This window comes from Anomaloglossus baeobatrachus, chromosome 4 (assembly GCF_048569485.1).
Source record: "Anomaloglossus baeobatrachus isolate aAnoBae1 chromosome 4, aAnoBae1.hap1, whole genome shotgun sequence".
NCBI lineage: Eukaryota > Metazoa > Chordata > Amphibia > Anura > Aromobatidae > Anomaloglossus > Anomaloglossus baeobatrachus.
In genome coordinates this window covers 683,247,493-683,273,351 of record NC_134356.1, presented here as the reverse complement: position 1 = coordinate 683,273,351, position 25,859 = coordinate 683,247,493, and the positions used below count along the sequence as shown (strand labels likewise).

The following is a 25,859-nucleotide window of genomic DNA, read 5'->3' as shown; positions in this document are numbered from 1 at the left end:
CAGAGCTCAACTCTCCTGCCCGACAAAGTTGTGACAGATCAATGATCTGAAACGGCAAATTACACTATGAAGATGCACATAGCAGAAGATAATCGTCTGCCATATGCATCAACACAGCAGCATTTGCAGTTTCACATCACTGATCTGTTAGCAGTAGTAGGCAACAAAGACAGCTCAGGAGTAGGCAGGAGGAGAAGAGAGGGGTGTGCAGCACTGAGAAGAAGCAGGGTGCTGCTGAGAAATGTAGTTTTATCAGTGTATAATTAGTCCAACCATTAAGGTATGTGAAGATGGATGCATAAAGGGGTAGATAGAGATTAAAAAAGTAGCAGGAAAACGTATTATTAATATACAGACTAATAATACAATTATGGGAGTAACCCTTTAAGAAATAGAAGGCTGATTTCACATTTTTTGTTTTCTCATTCTTGAAAAACAGTCTTTGCTTTTTCAGTTTTTCAGTGTGCTTGATCCATTTTTAGAACGGGTGTCAGTTTTTACAATCCTTGATACATCTGTATTTCTTGTATATAGAAAAAAAATCTTATCTTCTACCACCCGTTAAACCATAAAATACAGACAATGCGTGGATGACGTCCAGGTTTTTTCTTTCACAAGACATTAAATTGCATTGGTGACTTTGAAGGAAATTCATATGGAAACCCAAAAGACCCCTAAATAAAGCGGGCGTTTTATAAGGTTGGAACATATCACCATCTGCTGGTCATTTGGAGGCACTGCATGCAACTTTTTGACAATGATTTGCGCAGGAAAGTTTTGGAGTAAATCAGATCCCTTTCTATACTATACAGTGTGTCCACCCGTATCCTGTCCACCGCCATTAACTCGAGAACGGAGGCAGCTATAGACATAGAAGTGGTGTCTAGGTATAGTAAAGTAGCCATGCGCTACACAATGAAACCACCTATAGCGCCACCTGGTGGAAAACAACGGAGTTAGCATTTTTATCTCGAAAACGGAACGAGATAGAGAAAAAGAAGGGAATTTTGTTACTTACCGTAAATTCCTTTTCTTCTAGCTCCAATTGGGAGACCCAGACGATTGGGTGTATAGCTACTGCCTCCGGAGGCCACACAAAGTATTACACTAAAAAGTGTAAGGCCCCTCCCCTTCTGCATATACACCCCCCGTGGGATCACGGGCTCCTCAGTTTTAGTGCAAAAGCAAGAAGGAGGAAAGCCAATAACTGGTTAAACAAATTCAATCCGAAGGAACATCGGAGAACTGAAACCATTCAACATGAACAACATGTGTACCCGAAAAAACCAAAAATCCCGAAGGAAACAGGGCGGGTGCTGGGTCTCCCAATTGGAGCTAGAAGAAAAGGAATTTACGGTAAGTAACAAAATTCCCTTCTTCTTCGGCGCTCCATTGGGAGACCCAGACGATTGGGACGTCCAAAAGCAGTCCCTGGGTGGGTAAATTAATACCTCAAGTTAGGGCCGTAAAACAGCCCTTCCCTACATGGAGGCAACCGCCGCCTGCAGGACTCTTCTACCTAGGCTGGCATCCGCCTAAGCGTAGGTATGCACCTGATAATGCTTGGGAAAGTGTGCAGACTCGACCAGGTAGCTGCCTGGCACACCTGCTGAGCCGTAGCCTGGTGCCGTAATGCCCAGGACGCACCCACGGCTCTGGTAGAATGGGCCTTCAGCCCTGATGGAACCGGAAGCCCAGCAGAACGGTAGGCTTCAAGAATTGGTTCCTTGATCCATCGAGCCAGGGTGGATTTGGAAGCCTGCGACCCTTTACGCTGACCAGAGTCAAGTACAAAGAGTGCATCCGAGCGGCGCAGGGGCGCCGTGCGGGAAATGTAGATTCTGAGCGCTCTCACCAGATCCAACAAATGCAAATCCATTTCATATCGATGAACTGGATGAGGACAAAAGGAAGGTAAGGAGATATCCTGATTGAGAAGAAAGGGGGATACCACCTTAGGGAGAAACTCCGGAATCAGGCGCAGCACTACCTTGTCTTGGTGAAACACCAGGAAGGGAGCTTTGGCTGACCGCGCTGCTAGTTCGGACACTCTCCGAAGAGATGTGACCGCTACCAGAAAGGCCACTTTCTGTGAAAGTCGAGAAAGTGAAACATCCCTCAGAGGCTCGAAGGACGGCTCCTGGAGAGCAATTAGTACCCTGTTCAGATCCCATGGGTCTAACGGCCGCTTGTACGGAGGGACAATGTGACAAACCCCCTGCAGGAACGTGCGTACCTGAAGAAGTCGTGCTAGTCGCTTCTGAAAGAATACAGACAGCGCTGGGACTTTTCCTTTAAGGGAGCCGAGCGACAAACCTTTTTCCAAACCAGAGCAGGAAGGAAAGAAAAGTAGGCAATGCAAATGGCCAGGGAGACACTCCCTGAGCAGAGCACTAAGATAAGAATATCTTCCACGTCCTGTGGTAGATCTTGGCAGACGTCGGCTTCCTAGCCCGTCTCATGGTGGCAATGACGTCTTGAGATAATCCTGAAGACGCTAGGATCCAGGACTCAATGGCCACACAGTCAGGTTCAGGGCCGTAGAATTCAGACAGAAAAAACGGCCCTTGGGACAGTAAGTCTGGCCGGTCTGGTAGTGCCCACGGTTGGCCGACCGTGAGATGCCACAGATCCGGGTACCACGACCTCCTCGGCCAGTCTGGGGCGACGAGGATGGCGCGGCGGCAATCGGAGCTGATCTTGCGTAGCACTCTGGGCAACAGTGCCAGAGGGGGAAACACATAGGGTAGCTGGAACTGCGACCCATCCTGAACTAAGGCGCCTGCCGCCAGAGCTCTTTGATCGTGAGACCGCGCCATGAAAATCGGGACCTTGTTGTTGTGCCGAGACGCCATTAGGTCGACGTCCGGCATCCCCCAGCGGCTACAGATTTCCTGAAACACGTCCGGGTGCAGAGACCATTCCCCTGCGTCCATACCCTGGCGACTGAAGAAGTCTGCTTCCCAGTTTTCTACGCCCGGGATGTGAACTGCGGATATGGTGGATGCTCTGTCTTCCACCCACATCAGAATCCGCCGGACTGCCTGGGAGGCTTGCCGACTGCGTGTTCCGCCTTGGTGGTTGATGTATGCCACCGCTGTGGAGTTGTCCGACTGAATTCGGATCTGTTTGCCTTCCAGCCACTGCTGGAAGGGTTGCAGGGCAAGATACACTGCCCAGATTTCCAGAACATTGATCTGAAGGGTGGACTCTTGCTGAGTCCACGTACCCTGAGCCCTGTGGTGGAGAAAGACTGCTCCCCACCCTGACAGACTCGCGTCTGTCGTGACCACCGCCCAGGATGGGGGTAGGAAGGACTTTCCTTTTGACAATGAGGTGGGAAGAAGCCACCACTGAAGAGAGTCCTTGACCGTCTGAGAAAGGGAGACGTTCCTGTCTAGGGACGTCGACTTCCCATCCCATTGGCGGAGAATGTCCCATTGCAGTGGACGCAGATGAAACTGCGCGAAAGGGACTGCCTCCATTGCTGCTACCATCTTCGCTAAGAAGTGCATGAGGCGTCTTAAGGGGTGTGACTGGCCTTGAAGGAGAGATTGCACCCCCGTCTGTAGTGAACGCTGTTTGTCCAGCGGAAGCTTCACTATCGCTGAGAGAGTATGAAACTCCATGCCAAGATATCTCAGCGATTGGGTCGGGGTCAGAATTAACTTTGAAAAGTTGATGATGCACCCGAAACTCTGGAGAGTCTCCAGCGCAACGTTCAGGCTGTGTTGGCATGCCTCTTGAGAGGGTGCCTTGACAAGTAGATCATCCAAGTAAGGGATCACAGAGTGACCCTGAGAGTGCAGGACTGCTACCACTGCTGCCATGACCTTGGTGAAAACCCGTGTGGCTGTCGCCAGACCGAAGGGCAGGGCTACGAACTGAAGATGCTCGTCTTCTATAACGAATCGTAGCAAACACTGGTGCTCTGGAGCAATCGGCACGTGGAGATAAGCATCCTGATGTCTATTGATGCTAGGAAATCTCCTTGAGACATTGAGGCAATGACGGAGCGGAGGGATTCCATCCGGAACCGCCTGGTTTTCATGTGTTGAGCAGTTATAGGTCCAGAACGGAACGGAAAGAGCCGTCCTTTTTTGGCACCACAACCAGATTGGAGTAAAAACGTGACCTTGTTCCTGCAGAGGAACAGGGATTACCACTCCTTCTGCCTGCAGAAGAGCATCGGCTCGGTCGGGAGGTGGGGAAGTTCTGAAGAATCGAGCCGGAGGACGAGAACAGAACTCTATCCTGTACACGTGAGACAAAATGTCTCTCACCCACCGGTTTTTGACCTGTGGCAGCTAAATGTCGCCAAAGCGGGAGAGTCTGCCACCGACCGCGGATGCGGAGAGAGAGGGCTGAAAGTCATGAGGAAACCGCCTTGGTAGCGGTTCCTCCGGCTGCCTTCTTTGGGCGTGATTGAGCCCGCCAGGAATCTGAGCCCCTCTGAGCCTTTTGAGTCCTTATGGACGAGGAAAACTGGGACCTGCCCGAGCCTGGAAAGGATCGAAACCTCGACTGTCCTTTCCTCTGTTGGGTTTTGTTTGATCTGGGCTGGTGTAAGGAAGAATCCTTACCCTTGGACTGTTTAATGATTTCATCCAATCGCTCACCAAACAGTCTGTCACCAGATAATGGCAAACTGGTTAAGCACTTTTTGGAAGCAGAATCTGCCTTCCATTCCCTTAACCACAAGGCTCTGCGTAAAAACCACGGAGTTGGCGGACGCCACTGCCGTACGGCTCGTAGAGTCCAGGACAGCATTAATAGCGTAAGTCGCAATGCAAACATATGCGAGGTTAAGGACGCCATCTGCGGCACAGATATACGTGTGACAGTGTCCACCTGCGCAAGACCAGCTGAAATAGCTTGGAGCGCCCATACAGCTGCGAATGCCGGAGCAAACGACGCGCCGATAGCTTCATAGACAGATTTCAACCAGAGGTCCATCTGTCTGACAATGGCATCTTTAAGTGAAGTCCCATCTTCCACTGCAACTATGGATCTAGCCGCAAGCCTGGAGATTGGGGGATCCACCTTTGGACACTGGGTCCAGCGCTTGACCACGTCAGGGGGAAAGGGATAACGTGTATCCTTAAGACGTGTGGAGAAACGCTTGTCTGGATAAGCGTGGTGTTTCTGGACTGACTCTCTGAAGTCAGAGTGGCCCAAAAAAGTACTGAATTTACGCTTGGGATACCTGAAATGGAATTTCTCCTGCTGCGAAGCTGACTCCTCCACTGGAGGGGCTGAGGGAGAAATATCCACCAGTCTATTGATGGACGCTATGAGATCGTTCACCATGGCGTCACTATTAGGAGCATCCAGATTAAAAGCGGTCTCAGGATCAGAATCCTGATCAGCTACCTCTGCCTCATCATACAGAGAATCCTCTCGCTGAGACCCTGACTAGTGTGTGAAGTCGAGGGTCTCTCCCAGCGAGCTCGCTTAGGCTGACTGGGACTGTCGTCCGTGCAGAGCCTTCAGCCTGGGATGTATGGGACCCCCTTGGAGCACGTATTAGTTCCAACTGAGGGAGACCGGGGGGCATTGTTCAACAGTGCCTATTGTCTGAGTCACCGGCCTGGACTGCAAAGTTTCTAGAATCTTGGTCATAGTCCCAGACATTTTATCCGCAAAAAACTGCAAACTCTGTCCTCTGGACAGTTTCACAGGTGGCTCTCTCTGGGCCACCACTAGCAGAGACTCTACCCAATGGGGGTTAGTGGAACCTGCCGGTAAAACAGCCTCACATGCGGTACAGACAGCATAGAAAGCCTGTGCCTTGGCACCCTTGCTTTTCTGCGGACGACATGCTGTTGTCTCCTCAGAGCAATCCAGGGGTATCTAGCCAAGAAGCGACCGTACAGTGCAAATATAGGTACAAGCATAAAGTACACAAAACACTGTGGCACTAGTGGGGTCAGCACTTAGGTGCTGCTTACCGCCCGCTTAAGCGGGTGTGTGGTCGCCAGAATCCCTTGACCGGGTCTCCCAGAGCCTGTGTCCGTTCTCCAGCTCAGACTGCATGCAGGAATGGCTGCCGGCGTCCTGTGAAGAGGGGCGGGCCGTGGGCGTGCCCCAGACAAAGAGCGGGAAACTGGCGTCCCACTGTGCCCAGTGAGGGGGCTGGAGTATGTAAATAAGACTCCAGCCCTCGGTGCTGACCATTGTACAGCGTCCCGCCCCTTCCCTGACTGGCAGGCCCGGGGGCGGGAAGGAAACGAAACTAGGCCGCAAAAGCCGGGGACTCGATTTATAAGCGCTGCCGTCGTAAAAGCACGGTCAGCGCGGAAGTCCCCGGCGCACCACAAGTCTCATCCGCGCCGCAGCTTCTAGCAGCGGCCGGCGCGGCAGTTTCCCACACATTAACTCACTCAGCTAAGCTGCAGTGAGTATAGCCCCAGCGCGCAGCGCTGTTGTCCCCGGCGCACTAACACACCCAGCATGCTGGTGTGTGTGTGCGTGGTCTGTACGGGGACACAGAGTACCTTAACGTTGCAGGGCCTTGTCCCTGACGATACTCAGCTCCATTCCAGCAGGATCTCCGGGTCTGTGGATGGAGCCCGGCCTCAGAGCCTGGAGGCCGGTAAGATCCCACTTCACCCAGAGCCCTCAGGGGGGATGGGGAAGGAAAGCAGCATGTGGGCTCCAGCCTCCGTACCCGCAATGGGTACCTCAACCTTAACAAACACCGCCGACAAAAGTGGGGTGAGAAGGGAGCATGCTGGGGGCCCTAGTATGGGCCCTCTTTTCTTCCATCCGACATAGTCAGCAGCTGCTGCTGACTAAACAGTGGAGCTATGCGTGGATGTCTGACCTCCTTCGCACAAAGCATAAAACTGAGGAGCCCGTGCTCCCACGGGGGGTGTATATGCAGAAGGGGAGGGGCCTTACACTTTTTAGTGTAATACTTTGTGTGGCCTCCGGAGGCAGTAGCTATACACCCAATCGTCTGGGTCTCCCAATGGAGCGCCGAAGAAAAGTGAATTACAAAGTTGCTAATTCTAGACAACTCCTTTAAGGGTCAATAGAGCCCTCCTTTATCTTCATAGCAGGAGTCTATTGGTTTCTAAATACCTCCTAAGACGTTACCTAAAGCTCAGGACTTGCTCACTTAACACTAGAAGTCCCAGGAATTTCAAGCTCCATAGGGTTTCAATGGTAGAAATGTTAAATGACCCCTCTATGGGACTTCTAGTGTTAAAGAAGGTGGATTGGGACACTCTTCAAAACTATTGAGGGACAATCTGTGCCGATACTTTGTCTTAATAGATGAACGTGAAGAACCACTAGGGTCAAGAATCAGGTCTTAAGAGCCTTGCAAGAAACTGGAGTTCCTCGGACTGACCAACCTCTAAGTTGGGGTGGATTCCCTTCTTTAAAGCTGCCCTTTAAATCATTGTCGGCCCAACAGCTTCAAGCCAAGTTGGCCACTAGGTAGTGAATTCACGGATGTTCCTACAAGTCAACCTTCTGACACCCCACCATAACTGGGTAAGGGTCAACTGAGCAAATTCAGCACTACCCCAATTTATTATTCCAACCCCCGTCCAATCTTGGTAGTCTCTTTCTTTCTGATCTTCAAGAACAACGCTACAACTTGATAAAAGAAAAAAAATCTTTTTGACCACGAGTTTTCCGAGAAATTGTAGTTTTTCACCATTTCATCTCGAAGCACTCTCGTAGCCAGCTGTCTTTACGGTAAGAGCGTCGCACTAGAGCTTTTTTTCTTCCTCTGATATGTTTCCCATACTCATGAGCAGGAACAGTATGACATTGTGGATGACACTCTTTCTGGTTGACCACTTCCTAATTGTAGAACATTTTTGAAGAAAGTTGGAATTGATTGAGTTGAGGAGTTTCCATCGCGAGAGGACATTACTAACAGGTCACCGGTGGGAGATGAATCACCTGGACGTCATTACTACCTATCATGGGGTAGGTTTGTTTTTCCATCTAGCCCACCTATGTCAGACTATGACCTTCAGGCTGACCAGGTGTCGTGTCCATTATTCTGTACTAGCTGTAGTACTCGGCGTTGCCCGGGATAGTAACTGTCTCTGTCTGTCTCTTTGTCTGTCTGTTTGTCTGTCTGTGTCTAGCTCTCTGTCTGTATCTCGGTCTCTCTCTATCTTTGTGTCTGTCTGTCTCTAGCTGTGTGTCTGTCTCTCTCCATCTGTGTCTGTCTCTTTCCCCGTCTGACTCTTTCCCAGTTTTTCCCTTTCTGTCTTTGTATGTCTCTGTCTGTCTCTTTAGCTGTCAGTTTCTTTCCCAGTCTGTCTCTTTCCACGTCTATCCCTGTCTCTCTGTCGCTTTCCTTGTCTGTCTCTCTGTTTTTCCTTGTCTGTCTCTGTCTCTTTCCCTGTCTGCCTCTGTCTCTTTCGTCGCTCTCCTCGGTCTCTCTGTCTGTCTTTTTCCTTGTCTGTCTCTCTCCCTGTCGGCCTCTGTCTGTCTCTTTCCCTGTCTGCCTCTCTGTCCCTTTCCTTGTCTCTGTCTCTTTCCTTGTCTATCTCTGTATCTTTCCCTGTCTGCCTGTCTTTTGTCGCTCTCCTTCTCTGTCTCTCTCTTTCCCTGTCTGCCTCTGTCTGTCTCTTTCATTTGTCTCTTTCCTTGTCTTCCTGTCTATCGCTTTCCTTGTCTGTCTCTCTCTGTCACTTTCCTTGTCTGTCTCTGTCTCCTTCCCTGTCTGCCTGTCTCTTTCGTCGCTCTCCTTCTCTGTCTCTCTCTTTCCCTGTCTGCCTCTGTCTTTTTCCTTGTCTGTCTCTTTCCTAGTCTCTCTTTCCTTGTCTGTCTGTCGCTTTCCTTGTCTCTCTCTCTCTCTGTCTCTTTCCCTGTCTGCCTCTGTCTGTGTCTTTTTCCTTATCTGTCTCTCTCCCTGTCTTCCTGTCTCTTTCATCTGTCTCTTTCCTTGTCTGTCTCTTTCCCTGTCTGCCTGTCTCTTTCGTCTGTCGCTTTCCTCGTCTGTCTCTCTCTGTCTCTTTCCCCGTGTGTCTGTCTGGCTTTTTTTTTTCCTGTGTCTGTTTGTCTCCGTCTCTTTCCCTGTGTGCCTCTTTCTCTGTCTGTGTCTGTCTGTTTCTCATTCCCTGTCTCTCCACTGATATCATATTACCTCACACATAAGCTTCTTATACTATGAATGTCCTTTATTCCTATAGCAACCAATCACAGCTCATATTAATAGCCTGTAGCTCGCAGGTCCATTCACTTTAATGGAGGCCTGTTTTTTGGAGAGTAACTGTAAAGCGTGGGGTTAAATTTTCTTGTCAAAACATAGTCTATGACATTCCCTGGGTCACATGAGGCGTCTGTGCATAATTTTGTGATTGTAAATGTGACGATGTGGATTCTTTTAGCGGACATACACACACATATATACACACAGCTTTACATATTAGATGGAGGACTATGTGGGGCCCGTTAATCACATCTATTGAGGACTTTGCGGGGCCCATTAATCTCATGTATTGAGGACTATGTGGGGCCCGTTAATCTCATCTATTGAGGACTATGTGGGGCCCATTAATCTCCTCTATTGAGGACTATGTGGGGCCTGTGACTTTGGCCAAGTTTCTAGCTTTGGCCTTGTGTTTTCTTATGTGTGACCTCCCTTCTCCAGACCTTCTGCAGACCTTCTGCAGACCTTCTGCAGACCTTCTGCAGACCATCGCCCGGGACCTTCTCCAGACCTTCTCCAGACCATCACCACCCGGGACCTTCTTAGTCTTCAGCTTTGGTTCATTCTCGAGCTTCTGTGATGAAACCCCATATTTTTGGCTTGAAACGGGGCAATCGTAACGAGAAGAGAAGGCGTCACGGATTGATGGAACCCACATGATCCTTACAATACGTCGGTGGTCCTCTCTCATACCTTCCTATCATGGAAGCAAGTCTCCAACCATCCAAGTTGTCCTCCAGGTGGGATTAAGGAAACCTCAAGAAATGTTTAGTTCTAGTTTTGGGGAAAATTGTAGAGGGTGTGGAGGAGACAAGGATTCTAATACATAGTTGTCTCCGATCACCCCCTTTAAGAAGTGGGTGTGGCTTCAGTGGTGAGCGGCCGGTAGTCACCGACTGACCAGATACTTATTAGGTTGTACGGCAAAAAGAAAGACCCGTCTCAGTTTTGCACCAAAACCAAATTTTATTGAGACTTTGTGTCCCGTTTTCCCCCTTGTTAGGCGGACGAGGTGGTGATACCGCGAAGTGACGGCGATCACAGTGCCCACCCACACCAGGCCGCTGGTGACAGACCACACTTTATTTACGAGATGCCATATTGCCGAGGAGACCGGGGGGATTATAGCGGTCGCCCCCGTGAGCCCCACTGTCCATATCAATATAAAAATACACGAGGCGATGTACATATGTGACTATACATCGGTATGTTACACGGGTGGTGCGGATATACACACCTACAAATAAATACCGGGACAATCCTCGCTAGGGGGGTCCTAAACTACAGCCACCGAGGTCAGGTCAAGGCTGCCATGTACGTTTAGGGCTTACATGCCTCAAGACTCTAAGCCACACCTTCAAAATGGTCGCCTTAAAGGGGTTGTCCACCTGTGCCGACATTATTATTTTTTACTTAAATGCATGTATAAATCATTTTTGCAACTGGGTTTCATTAAAAATTTTGCACAGTTTGCCTTTCACAGGCTCTTTATTTACCTTTTTCCTACAAATCTGACTTTCAAAATGGCCGCCTTAAAGGGATTTTCCACTTTCGGGGGACATTGTTGTTTTTTTTACTTAAATGCATGTATAAATCATTTTTGCAATTGGGTTTCATTAAAAATTGTGCACTGTTTGCCTTTCACAGGCTCTTTGTTTACCTTTTATCTGCAAATTTGACTTTCAAAATGGCCGCCTTAAAGGAGTTATCCACTTCTGTAGACAATGGGGTTTTTTTTACTTAAATGGATGTATAAATCACTTTTTCAATTGGATTTCATTAAAACTTTTGCACTGTTTGGCTTTTACAGGCTTTGTTTAACTTTTTCCAGATGGCAGCCTGAAAGGGGTTATCTAGCTTTGGGGACAATGTTGCTTTTTTTACTTAAATGCACGTATAAATCATTTTTGCAATTGGGTTTCATTAAAAATTTTGCACTGTTTGGCTTTTTGACAGGCTCTTTGTTTACCTTTTTCCTACAAATTTGATTTTCAAAATGGCTGCCTTAAAGGGATTATCCACTTTTGGGGACAATGTTTTTTTTTTTTACTTTAATGCATGTACAAATCATTTTTGCAATTAGGTCTCATTAAAACTTTTGCACTGTTTGGCTATTACAGGCTCTTTGTTTACCTTTTTCCTACAAATTTGACTTTCAAAATGGCCGCCTCAAAGGGATAATCCACTTTTAAGGAAATTGTTGTTTTGTTTACTTAAATTGATATAGAAATCATTTTTGCAATTGGGTTTCATTAAAAATGTTGCACTGTTTGGCTTTTACAGGCTCTTTGTTTAACTTTTTCCTGCAAATTCAACTTTCAAAATGGCCGCCTTAAAGGGGTTATCCACCTTTGCGGAAATTGTTATTTTTTTTTATTTTTTAAACTTTATTACATGTCTAAATCATTTCTGCAATTGGGTTTTATTAAAAATGTTGCAACCTTTGGCTATTACGGGCTCTTTTGTTTACCTTTTTTTACTGCAAATTCAACTCTTTTCGCGGTCTTTGGTTATAAATTAGCTGAGAAGAGCTCATAAAAAGCCGAATAAAAGATCTACAAGCACTTCTATAAGATAGTCAGATTAGGCTCACTGATGGATTCTCAGTTAACTCCTCCTGCAGCCAGTGGAAAATAGGCTGCAGAAAGAAAACGGTGCAAAATTTGTGATAGCACCCAAAGGCAAAAATCATTTGTAGGCCCCAACCAATGTATTTAAGAAAAAAAAAATATATGTAAACAAAAAAGTGGCAAACCCCCTTTAAGTCAGGTGGGGCAAAAGACGAAAATGGCGCCATTACACAACCTGTGTGTTAATATGAATGGTGGCAGAAGCTTAAATAAAGCGGGAAACCTTCAATCTAACGAAGCCAGAAGGAAGTAAAAGGGACGGGGTCAACCTCACCCCTGCTTAAAGGGCCCTCGTCAATTAAAAAAAAAAGGTCTATGGCTCCTCCCCAAATCCCCTAGATAAAGCGCTCCGCCCTACCCTGATGTGTTGATCGATTGCACTGTAGGATTTGTACTTGAAGCTCACGATCAATAAAACAAGCTCGGGTGGGCTGATCTGCTGGGATTTGTAGTCCTCCGCCAGCGTCAGAGCCCCCACGAGTCTCTTAAAGCAACAGAACGACAAAAATGAAAAACTGACAATGAGGCTGAGAGGTGCCAGATCCTGGCTGCGCCCCAGACTCGAATATATTAAATAAGACACCGGGGTGGGGGGATGGGGGGACAAAAAAAATAAAAAAATAACAAAGAAAAAAAAAGTTACTTAGATTCTAAAGCCATGTCCAAGAAAGAAACAAATAGTGAAAAATTAAAGCGAGGCATTTAAAGGGCAATTCCACACTGAACAGTATATTGCACGATCCTCGTGGGCGGGGCTGAGAGCCCTGAGAGGAAGCCCCACCCACGCTCAAAGCTGATTACAAAACTTTATAAAGAAAGGAGCTGATCCCCTTCAGGAATAAATAAAATGTGGGTGGAATTGCCCTTTAAATGTAACTGCATTGAATAAACTAAGCCCCCCGGATGCCCCCGTTCCCTGCACCAGCACTGCAGCGCGGGGGAGGGGCCCCCTGCTGGAGAGGAGGGGTACAGGGGGGAGGGGCAGCTTTGGCTGCAGGGGTGTGCCTGTAGGAAGGATGGACCAGGTCCTGGGGGCGGACCCTCAGCCGCTCAGGAACAACTTCTTGTAGTATTTGTTCATCTGCTCCAGGAAGATAAAAGTCAGCACCGTGTGGGGTCCGAGCCGCGCGTAGTACGGAGTGAAGCCCTTCCACAGGCTGAAGAAGCCCTCGTACCGGACCACCTTCATCAGAACGTCCTGCAACACAGAGAGCACACGGTGACTGCAGCAGCAGAAGAGTGAGCGCAGCTCCGGAGTATAATACAGGATCAGTAATGTATGTACACGGTGACTGCAGCAGCAGAAGAGTGAGCGCAGCTCCGGAGTATAATACAGGATAAGTAATGTATGTACATAGTGACTGCAGCAGCAGAAGAGAAAGCGCAGCTCCGGAGTATAATACAGGATCAGTAATGTATGTACATAGTGACTGCAGCAGCAGAAGAGAAAGCGCAGCTCCGGAGTATAATACAGGATCAGTAATGTATGTACATGGTGACTGCACCAGCAGAAGAGAGAGCGCAGCTCCGGAGTATAATACAGGATAAGTAATGTATGTACATAGTGACTGCAGCAGCAGAAGAGAGAGCGCAGCTCCGGAGTATAATACAGGATCAGTAATGTGTGTACACGGTGACTGCAGCAGCAGCAGAGAGAGCGCAGCTCCGGAGTATAATACAGGATCAGTAATGTAATGTACACGGTGACTGCAGCAGCAGAAGAGAGAGCGCAGCTCCGGAGTATAATACAGAATCAGTAATGTATGTACACGGTGACTGCAGCAGCAGAAGAGAGAGCGCAGCTCCGGAGTATAATACAGAATCAGTAATGTATGTACACGGTGACTGCAGCAGCAGAAGAGAGAGCGCAGCTCCGGAATATAATACAGAATCAGTAATGTATATACACGGTGACTGCAGCAGCAGAAGAGAGAGCGCAGCTCCGGAGTATAATACAGGATCAGTAATGTGTGTACACGGTGACTGCAGCAGCAGCAGAGAGAGCGCAGCTCCGGAGTATAATACAGGATCAGTAATGTAATGTACACGGTGACTGCAGCAGCAGAAGAGAGAGCGCAGCTCCGGAGTATAATACAGAATCAGTAATGTATGTACACGGTGACTGCAGCAGCAGAAGAGAGAGCGCAGCTCCGGAGTATAATACAGAATCAGTAATGTATGTACACGGTGACTGCAGCAGCAGAAGAGAGAGCGCAGCTCCGGAATATAATACAGAATCAGTAATGTATATACACGGTGACTGCAGCAGCAGAAGAGAGAGCGCAGCTCCGGAGTATAATACAGAATCAGTAATGTAATGTACACGGTGACTGCAGCAGCAGAAGAGAGAGCGCAGCTCCGGAGTATAATACAGGATCAGTAATGTATGTACACGGTGACTGCAGCAGCAGAAGAGAGAGCGCAGCTCCGGAGTATAATACAGGATCAGTAATGTAATGTATGTACATGGTGACTGCACCAGCAGAAGAGAGACCGCAGCTCCGGAGTATAATACAGGATAAGAAATGTATGTACATAGTGACTGCACCAGCAGAAGAGAGAGCGCAGCTCCGGAGTATAATACAGGATAAGTACTGTATGTACATAGTGACTGCACCAGCAGAAGAGTGAGTGCAGCTCTGGAGAATAATACAGGAGGTAACTCGGGATCAGTAATGTAATGTATGTACACAGTGACTGCAACAGCAGAATAGTGAGTGCAGCTCTGGAGTATAATACAGGATCAGTGCTGTATGTACACAGTGAGTGCACCAGCAGAATAGTGAGTGCAGCTCTGGAGTATAATACAGGATCAGTGCTGTATGTACACAGTGACTGCGCCAGCAGAATAGTGAGTGCAGCTCCGGAGTATAACACAAGAGGTAACTCAGGATCAGTAATGTAATGTATATACACAGTGACTGCACCAGCAGAATAGTGAGTGCAGCTCTGGAGTATAATACAGGAGGTAACTCAGGATCAGTAATGTAATGTATGTACACAGTGACTGCACCAGCAGAATAGTGAGTGCAGCTCCGGAGAAAAATACAGGAGGTAACTCAGGATCAGTAATGTAATGTATGTACACAGTGACTGCACCAGCAGAATATTGAGCGCAGCTCCGGATTATAATAAAGAATCAGTAATGTAATGTATGTACACGGTGACTGCGCCAGCAGAAGAGAGAACGCAGCTCCGGAGTATAATACAGGATCAGTAATGTATGTACACAGTGACTGCAGCAGCAGAAGAGAGAGCGCAGCTCCGGAATATAATACAGAATCAGTAATGTATGTACACGGTGACTGCAGCAGCAGAAGAGAGAGCGCAGCTCCGGAATATAATACAGAATCAGTAATGTATATACACGGTGACTGCAGCAGCAGAAGAGAGAGCGCAGCTCCGGAGTATAATACAGAATCAGTAATGTAATGTACACGGTGACTGCAGCAGCAGAAGAGAGAGCGCAGCTCCGGAGTATAATACAGGATCAGTAATGTATGTACACGGTGACTGCAGCAGCAGAAGAGAGAGCGCAGCTCCGGAGTATAATACAGGATCAGTAATGTAATGTATGTACATGGTGACTGCACCAGCAGAAGAGAGACCGCAGCTCCGGAGTATAATACAGGATAAGAAATGTATGTACATAGTGACTGCACCAGCAGAAGAGAGAGCGCAGCTCCGGAGTATAATACAGGATAAGTACTGTATGTACATAGTGACTGCACCAGCAGAAGAGTGAGTGCAGCTCTGGAGAATAATACAGGAGGTAACTCAGGATCAGTAATGTAATGTATGTACACAGTGACTGCAACAGCAGAATAGTGAGTGCAGCTCTGGAGTATAATACAGGATCAGTGCTGTATGTACACAGTGAGTGCACCAGCAGAATAGTGAGTGCAGCTCTGGAGTATAATACAGGATCAGTGCTGTATGTACACAGTGACTGCGCCAGCAGAATAGTGAGTGCAGCTCCGGAGTATAACACAAGAGGTAACTCAGGATCAGTAATGTAATGTATATACACAGTGACTGCACCAGCAGAATAGTGAGTGCAGCTCTGGAGTATAATACAGGAGGTAACTCAGGATCAGTAATGTAATGTATGTACACAGTGACTGCACCAGCAGAATAGTGAGTGCAGCTCCGGAGAAAAATACAGGAGGTAACTCAGGATCAGTAATGTAATGTATGTACACAGTGACTGCACCAGCAGAATATTGAGCGCAGCTCCGGATTATAATAAAGAATCAGTAATGTAATGTATGTACACGGTGACTGCGCCAGCAGAAGAGAGAACGCAGCTCCGGAGTATAATACAGGATCAGTAATGTATGTACACAGTGACTGCACCAGCAGAATAGTGAGCGCAGCTCCAGAGTATAATACAGGATCAGTAATGTATGTACACAGTGACTGCACCAGCAGAATAGTGAGCGCAGCTCCGGAGTATAATACAGGATCAGTAATGTACTGTACACAGTGACTGCACCAGCAGAATAGTGAGCGCAGCTCCGGAGTATAATACAGGATCAGTAATGTATGTACACAGTGACTGCACCAGCAGAAGAGTAAGGGCAGCTCTGGAGTATAATACAGGATCAGTAATGTAATGTATGTACACGGTGACTGCACCAGCAGAAGAGTGAGTGCAGCTCTGGAGTATAATACAGGAGGTAACTCAGGATCAGTAATGTAATGTATGTACACAGTGACTGCACCAGCAGAATAGTGAGTGCAGCTCTGGAGTATAATACAGGATGTAACTCAGGATCAGTAATGTAATGTATGTACACAGTGACTGCAGCAGCAGAATAGTGAGCGCAGCTCTGGAGTATAATACAGGAGGTAACTCAGGATCAGTAATGTAATGTATGTACACAGTGACTGCAGCAGCAGAATAGTGAGTGCAGCTCTGGACTATAATACAGGAGGTAGCTCAGGATCAGTAATGTAATGTATGTACACAGTGACTGCACCAGCAGAATAGTGAGTGCAGCTCTGGAGAATAATACAGGATCAGTAATGTATGTACACAGTGACTGCAGCAGCAGAATAGTGAGTGCAGCTCTGGAGTATAATACAGGATCAGTAATGTAATGTATGTACACAGTGACTGCACCAGCAGAATAGTGAGTGCAGCTCTGGAATATAATACAGGATCAGTAATGTAATGTATGTACACGGTGACTGCACCAGCAGAAGAGAGATTGCAGCTCTGGAGTACAATACAGGATCAGTAATGTAATGTATGTACACAGTGACTGCACCAGCAGAAGAGTGAGCGCAGCTCCGGAGTATAATACAGGAGGTAACTCAGGATCAGTAATGTAATGTATGTACACAGTGACTGCAGCTGCAGAATAGTGAGTGCAGCTCTGGAGTATAATACAGGAGGTAACTCAGGATCAGTAATGTAATGTATGTACACAGTGACTGCACCAGCAGAATAGTGAGTGCAGCTCTGGAGTATAATACAGGATAAGTAATGTATGTACACAGTGACTGCACCAGTAGAATAGTGAGTGCAGCTCTGGAGTAAAATACAGGAGGTAGCTCAGGATCAGTAATGTAATGTATGTACACAGTGACTGCACCAGCAGAATAGTGAGTGCAGCTCTGGAGTAAAATACAGGAGGTAGCTCAGGATCAGTAATGTAATGTATGTACACAGTGACTGCACCAGCAGAATAGTGAGTGCAGCTCTGGGGTATAATACAGGAGGTAACTCAGGATCAGTAATGTAATGTATGTACACAGTGACTGCACCAGCAGAATAGTGAGTGCAGCTCTGGAGTATAATAAAGGAGGTAACTCAGGATCAGTAATGTAATGTATGTACACAGTGACTGCATCAGCAGAATAGTGAGTGCAGCTCTGGAGTATAATACAGGAGGTAACTCAGGATCAGTATTGTGATGTATGTACACAGTGACTGCACCAGCAGAATAGTGAGTGCAGCTCTGGAGTAAAATACAGGAGGTAGCTCAGGATCAGTAATGTAATGTATGTACACAATGACTGCACCAGCAGAATAGTGAGTGCAGCTCTGGAGTAAAATACAGGAGGTAGCTCAGGATCAGTAATGTAATGTATGTACACAGTGACTGCACCAGCAGAATAGTGAGTGCAGCTCTGGAGTAAAATACAGGAGGTAGCTCAGGATCAGTAATGTAATGTATGTACACAGTGACTGCACCAGCAGAATAGTGAGTGCAGCTCTGGGGTATAATACAGGAGGTAACTCAGGATCAGTAATGTAATGTATGTACACAGTGACTGCACCAGCAGAATAGTGAGTGCAGCTCTGGAGTATAATAAAGGAGGTAACTCAGGATCAGTAATGTAATGTATGTACACAGTGACTGCATCAGCAGAATAGTGAGTGCAGCTCTGGAGTATAATACAGGAGGTAACTCAGGATCAGTAATGTAATGTATGTACACAGTGACTGCATCAGCAGAATAGTGAGTGCAGCTCTGGAGTATAATACAGGAGGTAACTCAGGATCAGTAATGTAATGTATGTACACAGTGACTGCATCAGCAGAATAGTGAGTGCAGCTCTGGAGTATAATACAGGAGGTAACTCAGGATCAGTATTGTGATGTATGTACACAGTGACTGCACCAGCAGAATAGTGAGTGCAGCTCTGGAGTAAAATACAGGAGGTAGCTCAGGATCAGTAATGTAATGTATGTACACAGTGACTGCACCAGCAGAATAGTGAGTGCAGCTCTGGAGTATTTAATACAGGAGGTAACTCAGGATCAGTAATGTAATGTATGTACACAGTGACTGCACCAGCAGAATAGTGAGTGCAGCTCTGGAGTATAATAAAGGAGGTAACTCAGGATCAGTAATGTAATGTATGTATACAGTGACTGCACCAGCAGAATAGTGAGTGCAGCTCTGGAGTATAATACAGGAGGTAGCTCAGGATCAGTAATGTAATGTATGTACACAGTGACTGCACCAGCAGAATAGTGAGTGCAGCTCTGGAGTATATATAATACAGGAGGTAACTCAGGATCAGTAATGTAATGTATAAACACAGTCACTGCACCAGCAGAATAGTGAGTGCAGCTCTGGAGTATAATACAGGATCAGTAATGTCTGTACGCAGTGACTGCACCAGCAGAATAGTGAGTGCAGCTCTGGAGTATAATACAGGAGGTAACTCAGGATCAGTAATGTATGTACACAGTTACTGCACCAGCAGAATAGTGAGTGCAGCTCTGGAGTATAATACAGAAGGTAACTCAGGATCAGTAATGTAATGTATGTACACAGTGACTGCACCAGCAGAATGGTGAGTGCAGCTCTGGAGTATAATACAGGATCAGTAATGTATGTACACAGTGACTGCACCAGCAGAATAGTAAGTGCAGCTCTGGAGTATAATACAGGAGGTAACTCAGGATCAGTAATGTATGTACACAGTGACTGCACCAGCAGAATAGTGAGTGCAGCTCTGGAGTATATATAATACAGGAGGTAACTCAGGATCAGTAATGTAAAGTATGTGCACAGTGACTGCACCAGCAGAATAGTGAGTGCAGCTCTGGAGTATAATACAGGAGGTAACTCAGGATCAGTAATGTATGTACACAGTGACTGCTCCAGCAGAATAGTGAGTGCAGCTCTGGAGTATAATACAGGATCAATAATGTATGTACACAGTGACTGCACCAGCAGAATAGTGAGTGCAGCTCTGGAGTATAATACAGGAGGTAACTCAGGATCAGTAATGTAATGTATGTACACAGTGACTGCATCAGCAGAATAGTGAGTGCAGCTCTGGAGTATAATACAGGAGGTAACTCAGGATCAGTAATGTAATGTATGTACACAGTGACTGCACCAGCAGAATAGTGAGTGCAGCTGTGGAGTATAATACAGGAGGTAACTCAGGATCAGTAATGTAATGTATGTACACAGTGACTGCATCAGCAGAATAGTGAGTGCAGCTCTGGAGTATAATGCAGGATCAGTAATGTATGTACACAGTGACTGCACCAGCAGAATAGTGAGTGCAGCTCTGGAGTATATATAATACAGGAGGTAACTCAGGATCAGTAATGTAATGTATGTACACAGTGACTGCACCAGCAGAATAGTGAGTGCAGCTGTGGAGTATAATACAGGAGGTAACTCAGGATCAGTAATGTAATGTATGTACACAGTGACTGCATCAGCAGAATAGTGAGTGCAGCTCTGGAGTATATATAATACAGGAGGTAACTCAGGATCAGTAATGTAATGTATGTACACAGTGACTGCACCAGCAGAATAGTGAGTGCAGCTGTGGAGTATAATACAGGAGGTAACTCAGGATCAGTAATGTAATGTATGTACACAGTGACTGCACCAGCAGAATAGTGAGTGCAGCTGTGGAGTATAATACAGGAGGTAACTCAGGATCAGTAATGTAATGTATGTACACAGTGACTGCATCAGCAGAATAGTGAGTGCAGCTCTGGAGTATAATACAGGAGGTAACTCAGGATCAGTAATGTAATGTATGTACACAGTGACTGCAGCAGTAGAATAGTGAGTGCAGCTCTGGAGTATAATGCAGGATCAGTAATGTATGTACACAGTGACTGCACCAGCAGAATAGTGAGTGCAGCTCTGGAGTATTTATAATACAGGAGGTAACTCAGGATCAGTAATGTAATGTATGTACACAGTGACTGCATCAGCAGAATAGTGAGTGCAGCTCTGGAGTATAATACAGGAGGTAACTCAGGATCAGTAATGTAATGTATGTACACAGTGACTGCACCAGCAGAATAGTGAGTGCAGCTCTGGAGTATAATACAGGAGGTAACTCAGGATCAGTAATGTAATGTATGTACACAGTGACTGCAGCAGTAGAATAGTGAGTGCAGCTCTGGAGTATAATACAGGATGTAACTCAGGATCAGTAATGTATGTACACAGTGACTGCAGCAGCAGAATAGTGAGTGCAGCTCTGGAGTATAATACAGGAGGTAACTCAGGATCAGTAATGTATGTACACAGTGACTGCACCAGCAGAATAGTGAGTGCAGCTCTGGAGTATATATAATACAGGAGGTAACTCAGGATCAGTAATGTAATGTATGTACACAGTGACTGCACCAGCAGAATAGTGAGTGCAGCTCTGGAGAATAATACAGGAGTTAACTCAGGATCAGTAATGTAATGTATGTACACAGTGACTGCACCAGCAGAATAGTGAGTGCAGCTCTGGAGTATAATACAGGAGGTAACTCAGGATCAGTAATGTAATGTATATACACAGTGACTGCACCAGCAGAATAGTGAGTGCAGCTCTGGAGTATAATACAGGAGGTGACTCAGGATCAGTAATGTAATGTATGTACACAGTGACTGCACCAGCAGAATAGTGAGTGCAGCTCTGGAGTATAATACAGGATCAGTAATGTAATGTATGTGCACAGTGACTGCACCAGCAGAACAGTGAGTGCAGCTCTGGAGTATAATACAGGAGGTAACTCAGGATCAGTAATGTAATGTATGTACACAGTGACTGCACCAGCAGAATAGTGAGTGCAGCTGTGGAGTATAATACAGGAGGTAACTCAGGATCAGTAATGTAATGTATATACACAGTGACTGCACCAGCAGAATAGTGAGTGCAGCTCTGGAGTAAAATACAGGAGGTAGCTCCGGATCAGTAATGTAATGTATGTACACAGTGACTGCACCAGCAAAATAGTGAGCGCAGCTCTGGAGTATAATACAGGAGGTAACTCAGGATCAGTAATGTATGTACACAGTGACTGCACCAGCAGAATAGTGAGTGCAGCTCCGGAGTATAATACAGGATCAGTAATGTATGTACACAGTGACTGCACCAGCAGAATAGTGAGTGCAGCTGTGAAGTATAATACAGGAGGTAACTCAGGATCAGTAATGTAATGTATATACACAGTGACTGCACCAGCAGAATAGTGAGTGCAGCTCTGGAGTATAATACAGGAGGTAACTCAGGATCAGTAATGTATGTACACAGTGACTGCTCCAGCAGAATAGTGAGTGCAGCTCTGGAGTATAATACAGGATCAGTAATGTATGTACACAGTGACTGCACCAGCAGAATAGTGAGTGCAGCTCTGGAGTATAATACAGGATCAGTAATGTATGTACACAGTGACTGCACCAGCAGAATAGTGAGTGCAGCTCTGGAGTAAAATACAGGAGGTAGCTCAGGATCAGTAATGTAATGTATGTACACAGTGACTGCACCAGCAGAATAGTGAGTGCAGCTCTGGAGTAAAATACAGGAGGTAACTCAGGATCAGTAATGTATGTACACAGTGACTGCACCAGCAGAATAGTGAGTGCAGCTCTGGAGTATAATACAGGAGGTAACTCAGGATCAGTAATGTAATGTATGTACATAGTGACTGCACCAGCAGAATAGTGAGTGCAGCTCTGGAGTATAATACAGTAGGTAACTCAGGATCAGTAATGTAATGTATGTACACAGTGACTGCACCAGCAGAATAGTGAATGCAGCTCTGGAGTATAATACAGGAGGTAACTCAGGATCAGAAATGTAATGTATATACACAGTGCATGCACCAGCAGAATAGTGAGTGCAGCTCTGGAGTATATATAATACAGGAGGTAACTCAGGATCAGTAATGTAATGTATGTACACAGTGACTGCACCAGCAGAATAGTGAGTGCAGCTCTGGAGGATAATACAGGAGGTAACTCAGGATCAGTAATGTATGTACACAGTGACTGCACCAGCAGAATAGTGAGTGCAGCTCTGGAGTATAATACAGGAGGTAACTCAGGATCAGTAATGTAATGTATGTACACAGTGACTGCAGCAGAAGAATAGTGAGTGCAGCTGTGAAGTATAATACAGGAGGTAACTCAGGATCAGTAATGTAATGTATATACACAGTGACTGCACCAGCAGAATAGTGAGTGCAGCTCTGGAGTAAAATACAGGAGGTAGCTCAGGATCAGTAATGTATGTACACAGTGACTGCACCAGCAGAATAGTGAGTGCAGCTCTGGAGTATAATACAGAAGGTAACTCAGGATCAGTAATGTAATGTATGTACACAGTGACTGCACCAGCAGAATAGTGAGTGCAGCTCTGGAGTATAATACAGGATCAGTAATGTATGTACACAGTGACTGCACCAGCAGAATAGTGAGTGCAGCTCTGGAGTATATATAATACAGGAGGTAACTCAGGATCAGTAATGTAATGTATGTACACAGTGACTGCACCAGCAGAATAGTGAGTGCAGCTCTGGAGTATAATGCAGGATCAGTAATGTACACAGTGACTGCACCAGCAGAATAGTGAGTGCAGCTCTGGAGTAAAATACAGGAGGTAGCTCAGGATCAGTAATGTAATGTATGTACACAGTGACTGCACCAGCAGAATAGTGAGTGCAGCTCTGGAGTATAATACAGGATCAGTAATGTATGTACACAGTGACTGCATCAGCAGAATAGTGAGTGCAGCTCTGGAGTATAATACAGAAGGTAACTCAGGATCAGTAATGTAATGTATGTACACAGTGACTGCACCAGCAGAATAGTGAGTGCAGCTCTGGAGCATAATACAGGAGGTAACTCAGGATCAGTAATGTAATGTATGTACACAGTGACTGCACCAGCAGAATAGTGAGTGCAGCTCTGGAGTATAATACAGGAGGTAACTCAGGATCAGTAATGTAATGTATGTACACAGTGACTGCACCAGCAGAATAGTGAGTGCAGCTCTGGAGTATAATACAGAAGGTAACTCAGGATCAGTAATGTAATGTATGTACACAGTGACTGCACCAGCAGAATAGTGAGTGCAGCTCTGGAGTATATATAATACAGGAGGTAACTCAGGATCAGTAATGTAATGTATGTACACAGTGACTGCACCAGCAGAATAGTGAGTGCAGCTCTGGAGGATAATACAGGAGGTAACTCAGGATCAGTAATGTATGTACACAGTGACTGCACCAGCAGAATAGTGAGTGCAGCTCTGGAGTATAATACAGGAGGTAACTCAGGATCAGTAATGTAATGTATATACACAGTGACTGCACCAGCAGAATAGTGAGTGCAGCTCTGGAGGATAATACAGGAGGTAACTCAGGATCAGTAATGTAATGTATGTACACAGTGACTGCACCAGCAGAATAGTGAGTGCAGCTCTGGAGTATAATACAGGATCAGTAATGTATGTACACAGTGACTGCACCAGCAGAATAGTGAGTGCAGCTGTGGAGTATAATACAGGAGGTAACTCAGGATCAGTAATGTAATGTATGTACACAGTGACTGCACCAGCAGAATAGTGAGTGCAGCTCTGGAGTATAATACAGGAGGTAACTCAGGATCAGTAATGTAATGTATGTACACAGTGACTGCACCAGCAGAATAGTGAGTGCAGCTCTGGAGTATAATACAGAAGGTAACTCAGGATCAGTAATGTAATGTATGTACACTGAGACTGCACCAGCAGAATAGAGAGTGCAGCTGTGGAGTATAATACAGAAGGTAACTCAGGATCAGTAATGTATGTACACAGTGACTGCACCAGCAGAATAGTGAGTGCAGCTCAGGAGTATATATAATACAGGAGGTAACTCAGGATAAGTAATGTAATGTATATACACAGTGACTGCACCAGCAGAATAGTGAGTGCAGCTCTGGAGTATATATAATACAGGAGGTAACTCAGGATCAGTAATGTAATGTATGTACACAGTGACTGCACCAGCAGAATAGTGAGTGCAGCTCTGGAGGATAATACAGGAGGTAACTCAGGATCAGTAATGTATGTACACAGTGACTGCACCAGCAGAATAGTGAGTGCAGCTCTGGAGTATAATACAGGAGGTAACTAAGGATCAGTAATGTAATGTATATACACAGTGACTGCACCAGCAGAATAGTGAGTGCAGCTCTGGAGTATAATACAGGAGGTAACTCAGGATCAGTAATGTAATGTATGTACACAGTGACTGCACCAGCAGAATAGTGAGTGCAGCTGTGGAGTATAATACAGGATCAGTAATGTATGTACACAGTGACTGCACCAGCAGAATAGTGAGTGCAGCTGTGGAGTATAATACAGAAGGTAACTCAGGATCAGTAATGTAATGTATGTACACAGTGACTGCACCAGCAGAATAGTGAGTGCAGCTCTGGAGTATAATACAGGATCAGTAATGTATGTACACAGTGACTGCATCAGCAGAATAGTGAGTGCAGCTCTGGAGTATAATACATGAGGTAACTCAGGATCAGTAATATAATGTATGTACGCAGTGACTGCAGCAGCAGAATAGTGAGTGCAGCTCTGGAGTATAATACAGAAGGTAACTCAGGATCAGTAATGTAATGTATATACACAGTGACTGCACCAGCAGAATAGTGAGTGCAGCTCTGGAGTATAATACAGGAGGTAACTCAGGATTAGTAATGTAATGTATGTACACAGTGACTGCACCAGCAGAATAGTGAGTGCAGCTCTGGAGTATAATACAGGAGGTAACTCAGGATCAGTAATGTAATGTATGTACACAGTGACTGCAGCAGCAGAATAGTGAGTGCAGCTGTGAAGTATAATACAGGAGGTAACTCAGGATCAGTAATGTAATGTATATACACAGTGACTGCACCAGCAGAATAGTGAGTGCAGCTCTGTAGTATAATACAGGAGGTAACTCAGGATCAGTAATGTAATGTATATACACAGTGACTGCACCAGCAGAATAGTGAGTGCAGCTCTGGAGTATAATGCAGGATCAGTAATGTATGTACACAGTGAGTGCACCAGCAGAATAGTGAGTGCAGCTCTGGAGTATAATACAGGAGGTAACTCAGGATCAGTAATGTAATGTATATACACAGTGACTGCACCAGCAGAATAGTGAGTGCAGCTCTGGAGTATAATACAGGAGGTAACTCAGGATCAGTAATGTAATGTATGTACACAGTGACTGCACCAGCAGAATAGTGAGTGCAGCTCTGGAGTATAATACAGGATCAGTACTG

General features: G+C 46.0%; 1 protein-coding gene across 1 annotated transcript in view; it reads right to left on the bottom strand.

Moving 5' to 3' along the window:
* Positions 1 to 10,130: 10,130 nt before the first annotated feature.
* The window catches only part of SLC25A11 (solute carrier family 25 member 11), a 48,801-nt gene continuing 33,072 nt past the window's right edge, over positions 10,131 to 25,859 (bottom strand). Inside the window, exon 8 of the mRNA XM_075346720.1 lies at positions 10,131 to 13,012. Within this exon, the coding sequence (XP_075202835.1) occupies positions 12,857 to 13,012 (156 nt within the window). The 3' untranslated portion in view covers positions 10,131 to 12,856. The remainder of the gene's footprint in view (positions 13,013 to 25,859) is intronic.